Source organism: Narcine bancroftii, chromosome 2 (genome assembly GCF_036971445.1).
Source record: "Narcine bancroftii isolate sNarBan1 chromosome 2, sNarBan1.hap1, whole genome shotgun sequence".
NCBI lineage: Eukaryota > Metazoa > Chordata > Chondrichthyes > Torpediniformes > Narcinidae > Narcine > Narcine bancroftii.
In genome coordinates this window covers 98,612,463-98,635,245 of record NC_091470.1, presented here as the reverse complement: position 1 = coordinate 98,635,245, position 22,783 = coordinate 98,612,463, and the positions used below count along the sequence as shown (strand labels likewise).

The 22,783-nt window shown below is 41.1% G+C and overlaps 1 protein-coding gene across 7 annotated transcripts in view; it reads right to left on the bottom strand.

Moving 5' to 3' along the window:
• Nucleotides 1-1,250: 1,250 nt before the first annotated feature.
• LOC138753977 (LIM domain-binding protein 1-like) overlaps nt 1,251-22,783 on the bottom strand; it is a 38,256-nt gene continuing 16,723 nt past the window's right edge. The window contains exons 5-9 of one of the 7 annotated variants that reach the window (XM_069917640.1): nt 22,595-22,717; nt 21,164-21,247; nt 18,165-18,288; nt 13,856-14,007; nt 1,251-5,048 (exon numbers count right to left, since the gene is read on the bottom strand). In XM_069917640.1, the coding sequence (XP_069773741.1) occupies nt 5,022-5,048; nt 13,856-14,007; nt 18,165-18,288; nt 21,164-21,247; nt 22,595-22,717 (510 nt within the window). In that variant the 3' untranslated portion in view covers nt 1,251-5,021. The other 6 variants (XM_069917644.1, XM_069917638.1, XM_069917637.1 and 3 more) reach the window with 6 other exon arrangements.

Below are 22,783 nucleotides of genomic sequence, written 5' to 3'. Positions count from 1 at the left end.
TAGGAGGTCAATCCACAGGACTGTAAGAGTGTCAGAGAGGTCGCTGGATTCTCCCCCCACCCCAATTGACATGATCTATTGGGATTGCTGTCTGAAGAGGGGACTCAAAATCATTGAGGACCCCTTCCACCTCACACACAGTATTTTTCAGCTGCACCCATCAGGGAAGATCCAGGAGTATCAGAGCCAACACCACCAGGCTGAGATGCAGCTTCTTCCCACAGGCAGTGAGAACACTGAACGACCAAAGGAACTGCTCACATTGACCATCCAAGACACTCATTTTCAAGAAACATGCATATGTGTGCGCGCGCGCACGCACGCACACACAGTCATGCGTCGCTTAACATGTGTATGTTCTGTGAAAAAGGATTATGTGATTTGAACATTATGAAAACACCATATTACCAATGGCTTTCCAGCATCATCCACGGTTCACAACCTGGAGTGACAGAAGAGCCAGATGCCTCACAAGTGGTGGGTGTGATCAGGCCATTAGGTGGAGAGTCTGGCCCAGGTATTAATGAGGTAATTAAAGGGGCCAATGACCAGGTGTGCGCTAATCTGTGGGCAGGCCTTGACCAGCAGGTGAAATGGCTTCTGACTTGGTTCCAGATATATACTTAGCAAAGCTATATGGGATGCTGTAGTGTACCTGAATTAACTAAATAGCCATGGTAATATATGGGTTAAGTAGGTTAATACTGTACAAATAATATAATATATTGTAAATATACATGACTGTATGCATAAGCTAATACGTAATCTGTACTTACCAGTTGAAGCTTGCAGGGCTAACGTCATGTTGGGTGAGTCTGGAGTTTATGATTATCAATACATATGTATTTTAGGTTATATATGTACTGTACTATTATACCCCTGGCTGTGCAATCACTTTGTATACAAGTCAGGAGATACATGTGTGCAGGAAGCTGTTGCGTTCACTACGTCCGGTTATGTCTGCTACGTCCTGCTCTCCGATCAGGATTTTTGAACTCTATTATAACCTTTTGGAACCACAGACGTGTATGCGGTCGGACGTTGGCCGAACAGACGATATGCAGCACATGACTGAACACTTGACCTGAGGGTTATGTCCAGTTATGTGTCTGCGTGTTTTGCACCGAGGACCAGAGAATACTGTTTCATCAGGTTGTACTTGGGCAATCAGATGATGATAAACTTGACGACTGATGGTGGGAGCAGCAAAAACTTAGAGGTAAACTGAATAAAGAATTGTCAGACGCATAAAGCTGAGAAAAGTTTTTATTCAAATAGCTTAACAGTCTGTAATGAGTCAAACTAACAAGAACTTGATGTTCTAGTCTGTAGTGATCTGGTATAAAAGCATGTCCTTTATTTAACATGTTCAGAAATGCTAAGATGGGCTACTCTCATCACTTCTGTCTTGTGCCCAGTATAAAAACAATGACACAATCCTGCCACTCTGAAGGAGCTCTCAGGTTGAATGTCACACAGGGTTTCACAGATTACTAAAAAAAAATGGTAGAAAGAACTACATGTGATGAATCAAACAAATAAACAAACAACAGTGAAGGGAAGACCAAAAGGGGTTCTTTAATCCTATACTTACTTAATTTTCTTATTTTCATTTTATCAGTGACATGAGGGCACTAGTGTTGGAGACACAGCAATCTGGGTTCAAGGTGAAATCCTAGCAGAGTATCAATACACTTAGTATCCAAATAAACACTTTCCCAATTTTAACCCAACTTTCTGAAGGGGTGAATAGAACCAAGGACAGCTCTAACATGCAACTTAAACCAGCAGTCTGAATGATCCCTGAAACACTGCTGTATTGAACACCCACTGTCCTACAGGATGCTTATAAACCACTCTACCTGTTCAATAACCATCCCTCAGTTAAAGGCAACATCCACTCATTTAGAAGTGATTTTTTTTTAAATGTAGGGAACTGTTTCATAAACATAATCAAATAGTGATCATGTGCAGAATTAACAGAGACCAATGTATTTATGAGCATTGTCAATTCTTGGATTGGGGAATAATTGTTGGTTTAACAGCATTAAGCCAGAAGAGAAATAAAAACTAATACATGCAAATCAGATGCCATGAGAGTTATGCCACTCTCTCCAACAATACCAAACCAGGCAGTTAAAGGATATGGGTTAAAACTAACATTAAAAAATACAGAAAAAATTTGAAATATTTCATTCCAGTATTTCTCAAGATGCTGGGATGTCCAAAACATGTGAATTAATGAAGATTCTCCATTGTTGAACCTATCACCTCGAGGAGATACATCCGCATAAAAACAAGATCATTTGACTTTGGGCATGTCGGCTCTGTGGACTAGAGGAGGGAGTGACGGGCACATAAAGATGAGGTATTAACCAATTTGAAAATTCCAATTGAAAATTGTATGTGCTTTTACTTCTCTTATGGCTAGATGGGCGGTGTTGCTCAGATGGAGGGACAATGCCCCACCTACTCATACCCAATGGCTATGAACGTCATGTCATGTTTAAATTTAGAGGAGATCTCAATTTCCAATTTGAATTTAAATTTTCAAACACTGTGGGGACCTTTTTTGAATTATTTTTATAATCTTTGATTGATATGAATGCAGAAGTGTTGACTAATAAGGTAATTTATCACTTTGATCAGGAATTATTTTTTCCTCTCCTTGCCAAACAGCTTCATTTTTGGTAGTGGGTTTAGATCTTTTTATAAAATATTACTGTAATATATTGAGAATGCGGGGCATCTTGGATGAACTGAGTGTAATTTTTTTTAACTTTTAACATGTATTTTTCAATGTGGAATTTCAATATAAACATTGAAAAAGAACAGCATTAAGCAAGAGTTTATGAAATGACTGCCTGATGATGGAAGATTGTGGACAGGCTGAAGTCAGATAGTTTCCAATCCATCAACACATATTATAGAAACACTAATGCGAAAACAGAAACTGAAAATTTTCCAGTTTCATGCACATTTTAATCTGGTATGTATTTTACCACTCTTTTAATTTTAATTAAAAAAATAATTTAGAGATGGAGCACGGAAATGGGCTCTTCTGGTCCACAAATACTCCTGTATGACCAATTTACCTCACAACTCCAGAAGTTTTTTTGAAGGGTAGGAGGAAACTGGAGCACTCAGACGAAACCCACACAGACACGGGGAGAACATACAAACTTCTTACAGACAGCGCGGGATTTGAACCCGGTTTGCTGGTGGTGGAACAGCAACATGCTAACCGTACCACCCAATCTCATTAAACATTACCAAATTGATGGGATCCCCTTGTTGGATATGTAGAAAACGAGTACAAATCTTTTCTGACAAGCATAAAAGGCAACACTCATGCCGAAAAGAATGCTTAGGCAATTCAGTGTTTCAGCAGTAGTGGAGCCTAACTATAAATGTAATTTGAGTCCTCATTCTTTGCTCAGTTCATTGTATAATCTACTTTATGCATTGCTCTCTTTTCTGAAGAGAATGGGAGCATAAATGTGAGTCTTGCAGGGCTGGGTGGCTTTTAGCTGGATGGAAATGGCTGCAAATTCAGAAACAAATCTCAGATCTTTAGACACAGAAGCTTACAAACTAGACAACATCCTTACTTTGCTTTCTAATGGTTCCCTTCAAACATCTAAAAGCTACATACCGTAGAGCAAAATATGGAGTACTATTTACTTTTTGTTGGGAGAAACTCTTGGAGCTTCCTAACAAGACAGGAGCATCTCACTAGCAATCTGAACCAACACGTCATGGCTTGGATACAGCTACTCACACACTGAATTCAATCCGCTGAATATCCTGAAGAGACCCAAGATCTATCATCCTCTGTGGATGAAGACAAGTCAATCTGATCGGCCATGCGCTGAGCAGATGCTGGCTGGACCCTAGCATCTGGTCCAGAAAATTGGCCAGGTCTTGTTTGACATCAGGATTGGACCACACCTTATTATATACTCATGACGGTGGCCACAATTACGCAGTGACCTGGGGGCTTGTCTGAAATTGACAAGAACATATTTACACACAGGAGTCAAATCTGACTCCAAACTATAAAGACAAGTGTAAATTATTAACAAGTAATAAAAATAATAGCTGAGTGCTGAGAATTGCATTTCTGCTTCGAAGCACAGACAGATCTGTTCCAGATCTTTGCCTGTCTCCCAGAACAAAACCTTCAGCAATAACACAACTCAAGTGTGGAATGTGCAGAAGACTTGAAATTACCATCCTGGTTTCACGTCGGCCAGCTGCCTGTGTTATAGCTGCCAAAATAAATACATTTGACATCCTTGAGGTGGGGGCTTCTTTTCTTTCCTTTAAAGGCAGAGGAACTAGTGCATTGGACATTCAGCACAAGGACAATTCCAAAGCACATCAATAAGACTGCTCTCCCCATGGCTGCTGGATGAGCGTTCCTACAGCATTTTCTTGTTATGTATAACAAAGTGGAGTCCAACTTTGCAAAATTAACAGAAGCACGGGCACCACTGTGACTCAGTATGGCAGTAGGAACCTTCTGCACAGCTCCACAAACACAACATTGTACAGTTAGCATTATAAGATCCCACAGATCATGCCAGTATATATTCCATCATTCAGCCTACATGGTTCAGTAAGTGGTATATTAACAGCAAATGGACAGATGCTCCCTGTTCGTTTTCTTTCTCCACTTGCATTGACTCATCCGATTTTCCTTGTAATCAGACAGGTTTGATATTTTTGTTCAATTGAGTTAACCTTTGTTTTGCCATGATCACCAATCGCTATCTACGTGACAGGAAACAGGACAGTGGTTGTTTGAGTTGTGCAGTGTACTTGCACTCCAAGACACCATGCTGTGGACTGACCGGATACAGTTCAGCATCCACAATCCTCCATGTAGCGAGTTCCGGATCTCAGCCTAGCAGTGCCAGGGAGACGGTGATTACCCTGAACCGTTCTCACACACCTCTCAGCTTCCGGTCAACAGCGACATTGACGGAGGCCTGGGATCAGGGATCTGTCCTCTCGGCCTAAGAATGGTGCATGGCATGGAGGATCTAAACAGATGGGAGAAATAAAAATTACAAAAGAAAAACTGACCATGAAGTTATCACTCCTTTGTGTTCATTTCTCAGCACTGCAGAAAGTTCTGGGATTCCTGAAAATCCCAAAGAAATCCCAGAACTTCCATACGTGCTGGGGTGGTGGGCAGAAGAGGATTTGTGGTGGGGGGGGGGTGGAGGGGGGGAGTCCCATAGAAGGGAGTGAGCCTTCTACATGACAAATCTATGTTCCAGATTTGTTTCACAAATGGCACAAAGCCACTGCTGGAAACGTTCTACACCTCAATTTACCTGCAACTATGACGTGCACTTAAAACCTGATGGGATTTAAGAATCAAATTTTAAATCATATGTTACCTTTGACAATGGGGAGAAAAACAATTTAAATTATATTGAACCACACAAGACAAAAGTCAACCTGCACAATGCAATAAAATCAATTCATTGTCATTTTACATTTACAGTGTCATACATCACACCTCCACAGAATTATCAGTTGATTGCAGGGCAAAAATAAGTGCATAAAATCAGAGCTGCAGGTGGGCTGAACAAGGGAAGCCACAGCACACTAGGTGGAAAGTATTCAGACGTACTTCGGTGGGCTAAATATGGTGAAGGACAGCACAGGGTCGCCTTCTCATTAAATTGCCGGGGGGGGGGGGGGGGAATTCCTTGTATTTTAGTTCCCCTTGAGAGAAAGGCCAATGAGTCAGAATCATTTGTTAGTCCTGTGTCTTCCAATATGTCACAAGGACGTTTGGGCATGAGCTCAGTGCTTTCACATTTTGAAAAGAAGTGGAAATATATTAAACATCATTACTAACAATTGTAGTTCTACAAGTATATAAAAAAAATCTACCAAGGCTTGAATCATTCAAAAAGGGGCTTTTTTAGCAAGTTTCAGAATGTGAAAGTACCAAGTGTACATTCAAAAGAAAAGCCAGTTAGATACCCCTGCATAACCTATGTGAAGTTTGGAGGAACGTACTTTAAGGAGTTTTTTTCTTTTAATTAGATAGACAGCACAGTAACAGGCCCTTTCAGCCCACGAGCCCATGCTGCCCAATTTACACCCAATTAACCTACAACCCAACCCCCCCCCCCCCCCCCACCCCGTATGCTTTGAAGGGTGGGAGGAAACTGGAGCACCCGGGGAAAACCCACGCAGGCACAGGGAGAATGTGCAAACTCCTTACAGACAGCGCCGAATTCGAAACCAGGTTGCTGGCGCTGTAATAGGGTTGTGCTATCCAATGGGAGCACAGTTCATGGCCAGGTTCAATAATATTTAATGAGTCCCGGTGAAATTAATGCCTTGGCAACAATTTGAGTTCAAAGTTCGTTCTAAAGAAGCCAGTGTGCAGCCACTAACACTATTAGCTTAGTTTGAACTATCTATTATTACTCTTGTATTGGGTCATGGAAGAGTTTCACTGACACTTTGATTCTTTCCAATGATTCTTCACTCAAGTGGAACACACTATGTGTGAACTGCATATGGGACTTACAGCTAAAACTCTTCAATCAAAGTCTATAACTGTGAGATGGCAAAGCAATGTTCTCTCAGTCACTGGACTGGGATAAGGAGCAGGACGTAAGCCTGATCCTGGTATAGGTTCCTTCTAATAAGATGCAGTTACACCCAAAATAAAATTAACACTTATTTTATGCCCCAAATCACTGTTCATGAAGCATTTTGTTCGCAACCGAATATCTGCAAGAGGCGTAAACCTTCGAATGCATCAGTCCCTGCCATTTGTTACTACAGCTCTCAGTACCGTTACTGAGACGTTGGGTTATCGGACTTGCTCTCCTGGCTCGATGGTGCTTTACTGTTCCAAGGACTGCTATTCCCCAAGGTTGGCAAGTTACGGAGGTCGTCCTCGTCATCCATACCATTGGCTGCATCATACTGGCCGTTCTCTAACCGCGTGATTAGGCGCTCATCCTCGTCACCGAACTCCCCACCCATTAGTGCTGGCTCACCCACAACCATAACGTCCTACAATAAGTAGGTCGCATCGATTAAACCACAGAAAAGATGACAAAAGAAAATACTTTTTTCCCCCTAGCACTTCAACTCAGCACCAATTGAAGCGCTTTCCTTGAATATAACCCAGTGATTCTGTGCGTACATCTGGAGTGGGAGCAATAGACCCAGAGCGAGCGAGCGTGCCTGTTCTTCTAAACTCAAAATGCATTTTATGCTTGCTGAATACAGCGAGAAAAATACCTGCAACATCAGATAGATCAGCTGAGTTCAGGTGTGAGCTATGGTCCAATTTGCTTCTCTAAGAAGGTTTATAAGGGGCCTGCTCATGGAGTACTGTATAACAGGAATAGTTTAACAGGCAAGAAAGATCCCATGTCAATAGCACAGCGATACAGATACCACCTTAGGCTTCACTCATAGAAGCAGTGTGCACCGCCTGAAGAACTCTACAAAGAAAATCTAATATGGGGTCAGTAAATTTTCTTCTCAGTGCCCTTAAACTTTATACTCACATGAAAAAGGCAACAATGAGCCAAAAAAGACTTGGATTGACATAGTACCTTCAGAATGTTCCCAAGTGCTTTACAGTGGAAGGTAGCCTCTGTAGTAGTTCAGGAAATGAAGCAGGCCAACCTACTCACAGGAAGCAGGGTGATAATGACATTGTTCATAACAATGTTGACTCAGGAATACCAGTAACCTCCCTGATCATCTTCAGAATCTTTTACATCTACCCAGGAAAGCAAAGGGGACTTCTGTTTATAATGTCCTCTCCAAAGGAGCAGAAATGGGCTATTCTTCCCATCCAATCATTTAATCATGAGCTGATCCACTTTACAACTCGACCCCACAGCCCAGCCTTATCCCATAACCTTTAATGTCCTGGCTTCGCCTCAATGATCTGACCCCCATAACTGCCTGTGGCAACAAATTCCGCAGATTTACCACCCTCTGGTTAAAGAAACTCTCACGCATATCTGTTCTAAGCGGACGCCCTTCGATCCTGATAATTGAGTTCAAGTCAATGGAGTTGGATTAGAAGCCTGAACCTTTTGATTTGAAGATGAGTAAAGGTGCAAGTAACAAAGCTGAATAGTTAGAAGAGATGAAAACTGTACTGAAGTGAAAACCCAATGGATAAAATTGACTGAGAGCAAGAAACAATCAAAACTGAAGTTCATCAACATGCAAAAACTCAAACCAATGACAGGGAGAGGAGCAGGACGTCATTTGTGTTTTCCACTGTCTATAATAGGTGCGGGGGGGGGGGGGAATAATTCCCATTGGCCTCAACTACAGAAGAGATAAGCACACATCTAGCATTCTCCCTACAACTGGTTGAACCAGTGCTATGCCTGTATGCATCTTGCTGAGAAATATCCAGAAAAGTTTCTGCAGGGCAGGAAGTGAGGCTGTTTTCCCACAGCAACTCTTCGCTTCCAAGACAATTGTGACCTTCATGCTTCGACACATAATGAGCCGCGTCTCACCACAGTATTTGATGACTCAGACACAACAAATTTAAAAGCCTTTTCCAAATCGCCTTTAGAAGCTTGCAATCCTGAGTTAAACCAAAATATTCTCCTCAGCATTTGATTGTAATTTAAGGAAGGATATGGCCCAAAACAAGATACAATGATTGTATAATAGCCACAGCTGGTAGGTAATCCCACAGCAAGTTACAAGCTGCATTTGAGAAGCCCAATATAACATTTCACCCTTGTTCTGTGACTGGCTTAAGGAACTGCATCCCCAAGACACATCTATTAAAAGCACATATTTTACTGGTCTAGGTAATATCCAGCAAGAACTGAGTGGGTCAAGCAATATATGTGGAGGCAAAAGGATAGTCAATATTCCAGGTCAAGAAGGCGGGAGCCAGGGTCTTGATCTGAAACAGCGACCATCCCTTTGCCTTCACATATGCCATTTGACCAACTTAATTCTTCCAACATTTTTTTTGCTCCAGATTCCATCTCTTCTGTCTTCATCTTTATAGGTAATGGATTGTGCTTCTCTCTAACTAATCAAGAATGCCCATGCATTCTTAATTTTGGGCTGCAACCTTGGCAATTTCTTTCCCCTTCCCCTTCCTCGTTGGGGGAACTAACCATCAGATATTACAACTCAACTTTGGATGCTTGAGGACACAAAGTGGACATTAAAACATGCAAACCTCATATATGTTGGACAATCCCTCTCCCTGAATTTCAGCTACTTTTCTGGATGTCTGTTTAGGGTGCAGCTCCAACATCTATAGCTCAAAGTCCTTTTGTTGCAACAATTTGCACAGACCATCTATATTTTAAGGCTGAGTTCTCTCATTTGAACATTGGGTGAGGTGGTTATGCTCCAATCATGATCTTTTATACAAGTTTCAATTCTTGCTCATTTCCTAGACCAAGTTCAGGGACTAGTTTGGACTTCGGTACCATAGTTTCCTCTAAGGAAGCCTCCATTGATATTTATGAATATGTTTGATGGCTGCTTCTCTGGATGATAAAGAGCCACTTTGTACATAATGTCTGATGACTGCCCAATATGCAAAATGTTTCTTTAATAAAAAAGTTCTGCTGTGCAAGAATACACTAATTTATGGCCAAAATCTGACCCGAAAGCCTTGTTCAAATTCTAGATTCGCCCAAGTTATTAACATTTCTGCAGCACACCATACAACTTGATCCAATAATTTATAACTGAATTCTGTCAGGACAAAATCTAAATTAAAGCAGTCCAGAGCTATTGATCATCTAATGTGTGCATTCTTCAAATATTTTCCAAACAGGCCATTGGCTTTAAAGGTCTGATTTTTCCAAAGTGCAAGAGTTGAATGCTGATGGGTTTCAGGCCATTCACAATCTCTCAGTCCCATTACTAAACCAAGCACGGATAGAATCAAAGGCTGGTTTGATTCAAGGAATAGAACTCATTTGTTTCGATTCAGGGAAATCCTATCATTTTTAACATACTTCTTTCCAATATGTTTGCACTCCCTTATATCTATAACATGGAGGATAAGACGAAAACCAATCTTCTGAGTTTTCGAAGCAGTCTGCCTTGTCCCCAGCAGCCGAGACCCACCTATTGCCTAATAACGTTCTACTTTGGCTAGACAGGGTGGGGGGGAGGGGTGACAAACCCAACCCTTTTAGCCCAGCAGGTTACTCTCAGGCTGAACCTGCAAGAGAAGAGGGCACTCTTAATCAAAAGTTCATCTTGCCAAGCTCATTCTCTACTTATTTGCCACATGCAATTCCTTGGCAGATTTTATTTGGGAGTTGATTTTTTTTTTTAAATAGTTCAGAACAACTTGAATTTTTTTTTTAGATATCATATCCAACACAAATGGAAGAAATCTGCTGTGTTCTTTAGCTAAGCTGGGTATAATCAATCATTGTTTCCCAACTCTACAGTGAAGATTTAAAGGCAATCTAACCTCAATCATTCCCTGGAAATTTTGCACATGATATCATTCAATGTATTTTCCATACAATGTTCTCAGATAATACATAACATTGGATAATGAAGATTTTGCTTCCTGAAAACTTTTGGGTGTATTTTATAGATTTTAAACCGCTGGTCATGAAAATCACTTTAAAATTTTCCGATCACATACCATTTTTTAGATATAACCTATTTTTGTGTAAGTCTACTTCAAGCATACAAAACCATGTCACTGAAAATTCACTTTCTGCATTCACACTTGGACTCCTTCCCTGCTAATCCTGGTGCCATCAGTGACGAACACAGTGAAAGGTTTGACCAGGACATTGTGACCATGTAAAAACAGTATCAGGGCAACTGGAATCCATTAATGCTGGTCGACTATTGTTGGACACTGACAAGAGAGGCATCAGATGCTGAGTACAAACGAAAATCAGCGGCAAAACATTTTTAGATCAGTTGAGCTAATGCAATGTGTCAGCATCGTGATGCAATTAAACTTGCTAAGTTCAATAAAAGTTAATGTCCCTACGTGATACAGCAAGTCTAAAATTATCTTTTTGTTCAGCTTGAAGTTGTCTGTCATAATCCCCAATTTTTTTCAGGAAGCAAACCTTTGAAAAAAAATTGTTATCCAGTGTTATCATTACCTCAATGACCAGAGTCTCAAAATAGACAAAAGACTGAGTTATGGTACATCACTGATCCAGAATAATTCCCTTGGTCAAGATTGATTGATTGATCCAATTACCCTTTTTGTGGTCACCATCTTTATTGAAGCCTACGGTGTCACAAACTGATCCTTAGTGACAAGGTTTTAGAAGAGAGTGATGATGAAAATTCTGTTCCCCTGATCCAAGAAAAGTTTCCAATCAACCCACAGCTGTGACTGAACAATGACCTGTTAATGACTCTTGCCAGTGGAGGGAGTGAACCCATTAAGAATATGGGACTCACTAATCTGTCTCCTGCCTGAGATAACTGAGAAAATGATAGCTGCAACATTCAGCTTTATCAGCCACACCATTAAATTAATTCAGCATTGAAAAGAGCACCATTGTTATAATTTTCAAACTTAATCACATGTACCTATAATTCATACACCCAGAGGTGGATAACCCCCCACCCACCTCTACTGTGGGGCTGGGCTTTAAGACACCAAAAAAAACTAGAACAATTCAGATAAAAAGGAAAACTGCAGCTGGAGTTTCAAGTGACAAAAAAAAACTGGTGGTTTTGCACTGCTTCTAGGCAAATCTCAGTAGGTGCTTGAGTGCAAAATTATTATTTGTGAATCTCAATATGTAAAGAACACAGCAGGTCAGTACTACACCGAAAACAGACACCTCCATAAACCCTACTTCCCATGCCTTAAAACATTCATGGTTAGGACTAATCAAATGGTTCACACAGATGTTAGAAATGTAATCTAACAATCACAAGCTGTTGGATGTGCTTGAAGGTGTGAGGGTCAGTTAGTTGCTTGCTGAATTTACTGGTGAAAGATCATTTAAAAGGAGTCTAAAGTACTTCCACAGAATAGCTTCCCTATCCTTCCGTCAACGTCTGGGAATCCAGAGACAGCTTCAACCCATGCCCACGCACGAATCCAGCAGGCCTATTTACACAGCACCTGTGCTATAATTACAACACTCATTTCCTGCCTTGGAATTCAGATCCAAGAATGCTCAGGTTTATGAGTTACTTTCCAAAAGAAATTGGTTGCTGAGTTAGGTCCACGCTCCTACTAAGGTAAATGCAAGATTGCAGCACCACAAATAGTAAATATTCATCAAGATGTTTAATCACTGTGGTTTATCTCAGCTTTGCCAGCATTCCCTAGTTTCATCTTCCAGTCTGAAAAATCACACTGGAGCTTACGAAGTGACCCTTGTTGAACTGCACGAGCTGAAACAACTTTAAGATCCATCACTTCCACCACAACTTTTTTTTTTTAAAACTACATATGCTCTTCCCCTGTGCAATTGCAGCTTATTCTCATTGCAAGCCACATCTTTATAGGCTCCTTGTAACAGTCGAGTATCTCATGACATCTGGACCTAGGAGTACTATTACCATATACATCAGGGTATTAGGCTATTAGGTGTATAAGATGACTCCCCCCCCCCCAGAATTTCCACTTAAAATGTCGGGTTTGAGCTATACTCGCTGCATAAGACTACCCCATGTAGGGCACTTACTACTGAGAGCTGTCCCTTTACCAACCATTGACCAGTGGAGTGACGCCGTTGAGCACGCTACTAAGCAACAGTCTGGTTATTTAAAATTTAGACAATTAATTTCAAGTACGGTAATGGCCAAATACTGACAATTACCCTCCAAAATATGCTGGTGTAACATAAACACTAGTGACATCACTTCAGGGATCGTTTTTTTTTAAAACAGGAATAAACATGGTGTTGAGTTTAATTTGACCATTTACTTGATTGACCTATGTATAATATTATACTGTACACTTGGCCTGACAGACAGTGTAAACAGAACACACCCTGGGACACAGGCTGATTGTTTACTGTTCGTCAGCTGTTGCAAATGGCAACTGTTAGCTTCGTTTGCTGTGCTGTTATTTTAAGATACGTTACACAGGTTTATAATACATTTTTATTGCTTTAATATAACTTTACTATTTTAATCCAGCTTCCCAAACACGTTTCAGTCGAAAAAGATTTAGTGGTAAGACTGTAGGAGCTATGCAAATGTTCTCCATCGCCATGGGGGAACACTCTGGCCCATAGGATATGAAGGTTCAGATTTTACACTTGACCCCTAGTTTTGGAGTGATATTTTTCTGATTTATATGCCGACATATATGGTCCACAAATGACAGACCTTTTGAGAATTTTAAACCGAGAGGAACTTTGCACAAAGCATTACTTGTCAAATCAGATCACTTCACCCACCTGCCAATGCACTTCACAGTCCCTCTGCCCCATCAGCATATTGCTGCCGATATTAAAGCCACAGCCAGCAGTGAAGGACAGTCTGCAGTCATTAATCGTGCTCCAAACAGTTGTGGAAATCAGCATTTAGCGATTCTCCCTTAGATACAGAAGTGTCAACCTGAGCTAGTTTTGTCGCAATGACCACTGACACTTACTAAGCTCCATTATTAGGTGGACATGAAGATTGACCTGCTGAATTTGGATTGTGGATGAGAAAAAGATCTAAGACTGAAAACTTCAGACGATGCACAACACAGTTCAAATTCCATCCCAATCATCCTCTGGATACATTTCTTACAGATTGCCCAGCCTCCCCAAATGACTGTGTAAAGAGGCCAGCTGGTTTCACAGTGTTAGTGACAGTCAAGACAGTGTGTAGCTCAATAGAGAAGGATGCTTACAGGTACCTGAGTGGTCAGACTGAAGCCTGTGGCAGGGCTACTCTTTCTTTTACTGCCACCAGTGCTATTAGTGGATGGCCCCACACTGGATGTGTTGCTCCCAGACTGCTTCCTCTTCCGCCGCTTCGCGGTTGGAGGTCTGACGGGTTCAGCTGGGTGAAAACAGGAAGAGAAATGAAGTTGAACAGCAGCTGGAAATTATCAATGGCCTCCCAATACTTTTATGAAGTGATAAATCTGGAGCACATCACTCATTTGAGGTGTGGTGGAAAGTGTGCTGACCAGTCTGGTATGGGAGCACCAATACCCTGGCCATAAAGCCTTTCAAAAATTAGTGGGCACGGCCCAGAGCATCATTAAGCAAAGCCCTCCCCACCATCGAGTACATCTACAGGGAGCGCTGCTGTCGGAGAGCAGCAGCCATCATCGAGGATCTTCACCACCCAGCACTGTTCTCGCTGCTGCCATCAGGAATGAGGTGTAGGTGCCAGAAGACTCCCACCACCAGGTTTAGGAACAGCCAGTACCCCTCCACCATCGGACTCCTCAATGACAAACTCAGTCGTGGACTGATTTCAGTACTTATGCTCTTTATTGATCTTTTTCCTCTCTGTATTGCAGTTTATTTACATTTCTTTATTTATTTACATGTGTATGTTCTGCACGGGTTTTTTTTTGCACTACCAATCAGTGGTAATTCTGCCGCGCCTGCAGGAAAAAAAGGATCTCAGGGTTGAATGTGATGTCATGTATGTACTCTGACAATAAATCTGAAATCCCGATATTCAGCAAATGGGTGAACAACTTAAAGATTTCTCCAGACTCAATCAGTGCCATTTTACCTGACTGCCATTCCATCAGGGTAGCAGAGTGACACTGCAGGTGTCTCACAGATTGTGTCATTTTGGCCGCAAGTGCCCTCCGAGTTGAGACCTCGTTGATTTTCCTGGGTGGTTTGGTTTCCTCCCACATTTCGGGGACGTGTGGGCAATTAAACTCATTGTCCTCTATAAATTGCATCTTGTGCAGGAGGCTTAAGTGGGAGGATCTTGATGGGGAGTCAGAGACAGAATAGGAAACACAGAAAATTAGTGCACGAATGACACTAATGGGATTTCTCTGAGCATACATTCAATGGGCTCAATGGCCTCCTTCTAAACGCTATTCTGAGCCACACATATCTGCTTCTGAGCAATGCTAATGCTATTGTTATGAGCCCAGAGGACCCATAAACCCAACAACAGTAGATATTCACCAAGACAAATGGTTACTTAAACAAAAGTTGCTTTTAGTTATCATTAAATATGAAAACAGAATCAAACTTTAACTTATCTATTATTACCTTAACCCCCTTCTAATTCTAAGTGTACATGTATGTAATGTGTGTGTAAGTTCAGAAAAGTTATTTGGTTCACAGTCCAATCTCATTTCTCATTCCTCCAAGTTCACTAGTTGCAGGCAATTCTTATACTGTGCACAGAATTTAACATCTATAGAGTTCACCAGGCTTTGGTGCTCGAAAGGTAAATGGTTACCGCTCACGAAGGTTCTTGACAGTTTTTAGAGAGAGATGTGTTGTTCCATGACATCCAGAACTGATGTACTTCCATCATGTACTCAGTGTCTTCCTGATGAAACTTGCCCCATCAGGGTTCTTCAGATAATAATCTCTTTCTTTCAGGTCACCACAGAGTTCCTTTTTGTTTCTCTTATTCCAAGTGAGACATTAGACAGCCAGTCCTCTCTTCCTCCATGAACCACAAGGGCTTGGACCAGGCTGTCTTTCAAAAGCTTGCCAGCTTGTCCTATTCCAGTCCCAGCTACTTCTGCTGGCTGACATTGTCAAGTGATCTCTGCTTCTCTCTCTCTCTCTCTCTCTCACACACACACACACGAGACTGAGAGAAAGCCTGTTTGACTCTCTCTGCTTGCAAAACCACACGACCCTCTTACAACAGCAAGTCTCCTGTAGACAATTGCAGCTCCAGTCTGCTCTTTCATCTGTTGCCTTGATAAACAATAATCCATTAGTGACATCTCTTGAGCACTCTTCAAAGCTCTTGCAAAAAGGTGCGAGAAGCCACTATGTTTAGCATAGCTCCAGTATTTCAAATAAAATCTGTTTTAAAGTGTTTGCATGTGACCTACTCTAACAAACCTTTCCCAATTTATCTCCCAAAAACATTTCTATATACTCTGTCACACTAAGTACATACCAAAGTTTTTCTTAAATATTTTATTTTGATTTTTTTCTGACTTGTAAAGTTATTTCAACAATCAATACAATCTTTTTCAACATTCATGGAACATACAGAGTCTGTGTTTTGTCCCCCCTGCCTTGCCCCAAAACACATAACTAGACGGGTTATACAAATACAAGTGGGGTTCAGAGCCCCCACTGAAGTCCTAAACAAAAGAACAACTTAATTAACTAAATAACGCAAGTAAGTAATAAAAGAAATAAATAAATAAAATAAATTAAAACTAACTAAAAAATGGACTAAAAGGAAAACACACATGTCGCCTGTGCCATGTTTAATTCCCTTAACTCTAATCCTTTCCCTACGAAGACAGGTTTTTAGAATATCCATATTTCACAGGGAGGGGGAGCGAGCCAATCTACATGCCCATGTATTTCAGATAGGGCTGCCACACTTAAGATTGTAAGTGATTTTCTCCAAGGGAATGCAATTCTGCATTTCCATATTCCATTGCGTGGTATTTAATTGAGAGTTGGACTTCCACAGAACCATTATACACTTCCTGAATACCGCCAAAGTTACCTTCACAAAATGAATTAGGTATTTGGACAGTGTAAAACTCACCTTCCCAATATCTCCCAAAAGGTACAACTCTGGAACTTATGGAAAATCCATCTTTGTAATTTCTTTTTCAAAATGTCCCCCAGTTCTTCCCAGAAGGGTCTCACCTTTATACATAGTCAGGTGGGGTGGACAAAGGTTCCAATCTCCACACTACACCTAAAGCACATTTCTGAAATTTCTGGCTTTGATTTATGTCATTTTTGTGGTGTGAGGTACAGCTAGTGCAAAAGGTTACATTGCACCAAACTGCATCTGGCGTTAATGACCCCAGTCACACTGTCCAGACACAGGTCTTGCCATCACTTTTGGTTGTGCCCAAGTCCGATTCCCATCTCTTCCTTGATCTGAGTAAACCCAGCTTCAGGCCCTCATTTTGGAATATGTAATACAATCGAGAAATAAATTCACGCGAAGTCCTTTGTCAAATTAGAATCTCCACATTACTAGACCTATGCAGGGTCATAGATAGCCCTAATTTTTCCCTTAAAAAATATCTTATTTGCAGATAGCTGAAGAATGTTCTAATAGACAGATCATATTTGTTTCTCAACTGCTCAAATGACATGAGCTGCCTTTGTTTGTAACAGTCCTCAATACACCTGATCCCCTTCTGGCACCAACTGTTCAGGATCTTATTACCCAGAGTCAAGAGTATCAACTTGTTCTGGGTCAAAAATGTTTGAAGAGATATCCCTACCTTCCATCCAATGCAATAATTTGTTTTTTGCCCTATCTAAGTTCAGATTTATTGTCAGAGTACATACAAGGTATCATAAACACCCTGAGATTCCTTTTTTCCTGCAGCCGAGGCAGAATTAACACTTATTGGTAGTGCAAAAAACTGTACTTAAGAAGTTAAGTGTACATGTAAACAAATAGACTATGCAATACAGAGAGAATTTTAAAAAAAATCAATAAAGTGGAAAAGAGCCCTGATTGAGTTTGTTGTTGAGGAGCCTGATGGTGAAGGGGTAGCAGCTGAACCTGGCAGTGGGAGTCTTGTGGCATCTATACCTATTTCCTGATGGTAGCACCAGCTCTTCCAGAATCATGTAATACAGCACTGGGTCTAGTCCATGCTACAGTGTACATATAACATGCCGATGCTGCCCTATGTTGCTGGAGTAGACTGAGTAAATAACTCAAATGCATTTAGCAGATGACCAATTTTATTAGGGTTTCTTCCCTCCAACATCATTCAAGAGACTTGACGTTTATGTACATCATACAAGGTGTATGACAATAAACATCTCCAACAGAAAGAATCCTGCATGTAACACAGCACTTGTCTTACCTGTGTTGCCAGAGGTAATACGGTGAGACTGGACTGAGTGGAAGTAGGGGTTGGATTTATTTCTGCTTTCAGCTGTAACATGGTAGGAATTATTATTTCAGGTATTGCAGATGAATATCGTACCTGTCCGCAGGTATTCCCAGCCACCGGCAGCTGATGGCACCTCATTTCGGACCACTTGTCCACTTACCGGGAGGAGCCACCATCCGCTGCCACTTCTGAAACAGACAGGTCTTCAGACAGTCTCGAGGGTTAAGGTTATAGGTCTTGTGTCTTGACATCAGTTCCTGCATTGGCTCCAAAATGACACAAAGCTAGATTGAGGAAAATGGAAATTTTTTTAAAAATTACAATCAGACCGAGATTCTTGATTTTAGTTGCCGCAGCACAGCCAAAGCTTAAAATGTAATCAGCCATCCTCTTCCTGAAGCTTTCCTTGTTCTCACACAAACATGAATTGACAGCATTAGGAAGATTATATTTGTGTGTCGGAGTGATCCCAGGGTGGGAAATAGTCCACAACTTGACATACCCCTCATTCAAGTCCAAAAATATTATCCTAGTCTTTCCTGGAATACATTGATATTTTTTTGTTCTATGTTCTCCCTTGTGATTCGTTGGAGCACAGAAGGATGAGACATTTTGAATACTGAAAGGACTGGACCACTTCATGATAAAAGGATGTCAATTTAAAAAAGAAATGTGGAAAAATTTTCTTAGCCAGAGGGTTGTGGGTCTGTGGAACTTGTTACCACAGGCAGCTGTGGAAGTGAGGTCGTTGGGTGTATTTAAGGCAGAGATCGGCAGGTATTTGATTAGTCAGGGCATCAAGGGTTACGGGGAGAAGGTTAGGGACTGGGGCTGAGCGGAAGGATGGATCAGCTCATGATAGACTCGGTGGGCCGACTTCTGCTCCTATATGTTGTGAAGTTGAGAAAAAAAAACCTCATATTCCAAATATTTAGCTATTACCTACAGAGAGAGGCCTCCCACACTGGTTAAAACAAACCACAGAAAAATCACCAAAATTGCTTCATTATAATTAGTGGAAGCTGTTACCAGACGAGTTATTTTTATTGGATTCTCTGGTCTCTTGGAAGTCTCAAACCCCACATCATGTAACAGAACAAATGGGATTGGTCCCTGCAACTGAGGTTTCACTGCAGCCTGTCAACTGAGTTTCTATCTGAACAACATGGCAACAACAGAATGAACAACTACGTAAAACAAAGAATCAGCCTGGCACAGACATAAAAATAGTCCATATTAAAATAAATACAAATAATAAGTTTTAATCTTTTAACAGTGCTGACATCTGCTATAAGCAGCACCACTGGAAAATAATGTCTGCTCTAACTTCCCCTTCCTTTTATTTCAATCTTCACTGATGTCTTGGTTATCAATAACTGAAATTATTTAGTACAACTTCATCCAAGCTGCTCAAGTTCAATTACAGGACTGATATGCATCTGACAATGTGTAGATAAGATAAAACCATAATACATAGGAGCAGAAATGGGCTATTCAGCCCATTGAGTCTGATCCACTCAATGAGCTGATCCATTTCCCCACTCAGCCCCACTGCCCGGCCTTCTCATCATAACCTTCGATGCCCTGGCTAATCAAGAATCTATCAATCCACAAACCCCTATAGCAACAAATTCCACAGATACACCACCCTCTGGCTGAAGAAATTCCTCCCCATCTCTGTTCTAAGTGGATGTCCTTCAATACTGAAGTTGTGCCTTTTTGTCCTAGACTGTCCCACAGCCCTGGTCACAACCTCTTCTCACTGATAATCTTCAGGAAGAAGGTACAGAAGCCTGAATTCCACCATTTTCCTCCAACCACTCTTGAACCTTGCATTACTACCCTACATCAGCACCACAAAAAAAGGCCTGACTGAACTACTGGACGTTTCCTTCTTGCTTTAGTGTAACTGTGAATATTACCTATTCCTATAATCCCCATTATCTGCAATTCAACCAACCGGCAACCCCAAACAACAGGCAAAAAAATCTTTGAGGAAATAAATATAAAAATAAACAGGAATAAATTAAAGTTTAAAACTGTATAAGTAAATGTTCTCCAAAGCAACCCACAACCCCTTGGTGAAGATGGGAGCAAACATTCAGCCAATGGAGCGCTCTGGCCGGGCCCCACTCGTAGCAGCTGTTTGCATAAAATGGCAGTGCCCAGGATGAAAAGCCGGCCGATGCCGCTTCTCCCAAACTGTCTCCCTATCCCTGCCTAGTAAGGGATTTTATCTTTATTAGTATATTAGTAAGGCTTTATGTGTAAACTTAGGGGAAGTGGGGGGTTAATTATAATGATGGCACGGTTAGTGTAGCAGTTACTGCAACTCTGTGACAGCGTCAGAAACTGGGGTTAGAATTTAAATTTTGTATGTTACAGGAATTACCTGATTAAAGTCAACTTACATAATTACGGATGACAATACTGTTTTTTTTTCAAATGACTGTCTTTTTAAAAAAATTTAAATTTAAACACACAGCATGATAGTAGGTAAATTCAGCCCTATGAGTCTGTGGCACCCCATTAACCTACACCCCTGTTTTTTGAAGGGTGGGAGCCCCCAGGGAAAACCCACACAGGCACAGGGAGATGGTACAAACTCCTTACAGAGAGCGCGGGTTTCGAACCCCAATCCCAATCGCTGGTGCTGTAACAGCGTAACGCCAACTGTGACGCCTGACATTGAGGAACAATTGTGCTGGTCGTGTCAGCAACGCCAAGATCACAAATATAAATAAATAACAGGAAACAAAAGTTAAAGGGTACCACACACTAAAATAAATACCTGTCAATGCTCAAGCACAGATGGAGGATCGGTTTAAAGTATTGGATAGGCTGGCTATGGGCCAAACGCAGGCAGGTGGGACTAGCGTGGATGGGGCATTTTGGTCGGTGTGGGTTAAGTTGGGCTGAAGGGCCTGTTTGCATGCTCTATGATTCCACGACCATAATAGGGAAAGTTAATTGTTAGCACCAATACATCATGAAAGTCTCCAGACCCAGTGACTGAGTGCCAAAGGCCTTTGCAAAACTTAGAGCACCACAGAACAGAGTGCCAGTTTCAGACCAACTCAGCATATTCCAAATAAAAAGAGGAGGGTGCTCAAAATGCTTGATCCACAGACTTGGCTTCTATTTTACCATCACACTTACTCTGAGGTAGTTAAGAGTGAAGTTTGAGAGCCCAGAACGCGTGATACTGTTGGACAGCTGTTCCAACATTGGAGGATCCTGGGCCTGAAAGAAATAACGTGAGATGAAAACCACAAAAAATGGGCTGCTCCAAGATAATTAACTCCACATTTCTCAACTACCACAATTTAATACTTTATTTTGAAAATAATTTGTTAGGACCCACAATCAAGTCAAATCTATTCCATCGAAAATCCAGACTCAGATTTTTAATTAATAACTGCATTTGTTTGTAGACAAAAAAAATGAATTGATTTACTTTATATACAGTAGGTTATACGGTATCAGAAAAACACATGATGTGGATTGCAACAATAATACTTCCTTATTATTTTCCCTCCACATAATTTCAAAAGTCTCAACACTTCAGTAATTTTTCAGACTTGGTTGTTGGTTCGCTGCACAATTTTCATCAAGGATTCAGCCCACAAAGAAGAGAGCTAAACAAAAATAGCACCTCACAAACGAAAGGTACGTTTTCCATAAGAGAGCAGAAATAGGCCATTCAGCCCATTGAGTCTGTCCCACCATACAATCGCGAGCTTATCCTTTCTCCCACTACCTGGCCTTCTCCCCACTTTCTGGGCGGCAGGGTTGGCATAGTGGCTAGTGCAATGCCTTTACAGCGCCAGCGATCAGGACCGGGGATCAAATCTCATGCTATCGATAAGGAGTTTGTACGTTCTCTGTGGGTTTTCCCCGGGGGCTCCAGTTTTATCTTACCATTTGAAACATACCAGGATGTAGGTTGATTATTGTAAATTGGGCAGCACAGACTCGTGGGCTGAAATGGCCTGAACCGTGCTGTATGTCTAAATTTTTTGTTTTAATTTTTGAGATTGAATGATCTCAGGGTATATTTAAAACAGAGATTGATATGTTCTTGATTAGCCAGAGTATCAAAGTACATAGCGGTTACTCTGCATTTAAAACATAATGCCCATTTCCCTGTTTACCAAACAGATAACATAGTTTACCTTGCAAAATTGCAAATGTGATTTTTCCATTAAAAACCTCTGGTATCCTGGCACTTAAGGAGAATGGTATCAGGTACGTACATTTTCCGGTTGCTTGAGATTGTGTGATTGGCGAACTGAACGCTAGGGGGTGCCAATTTTAAACTTACGTATTTTTTGCCTAATTATTTTCCACTATTTTTTTGCCGGTTGCTGGAGTTCAGGATAGTGGGGATTTTACTGCATCCAGAAAGCCACTCATAACAGAATGAACTTTAAAGCAATACCAAAAAAGGGCAAATACTGCGAGCATATTTCTGTCAAGTATTCTTGTCATGTATACCTTTCTCTCAGATTATCTGTCAATGCAAGTTCATATGGAGCACGACTAACAAGCTGAAACCACTCTGAAATTTTAAAAAAATCAGATACTCACGTGTGTTGCAAGGATGCTGCGTGAGAGCAGCTCACGATTTTGTCTGATGTTAAAATACCAATTCTTTATGCGCATCAAATCATCAAAGATAAATTCCAGGTAGAGACGGCCTTCTGTACATACCTACATAAATAAACAATGCAAGCTGATTACATACCACCTCACTTGTCTTTATTCTATCAAGGCCAT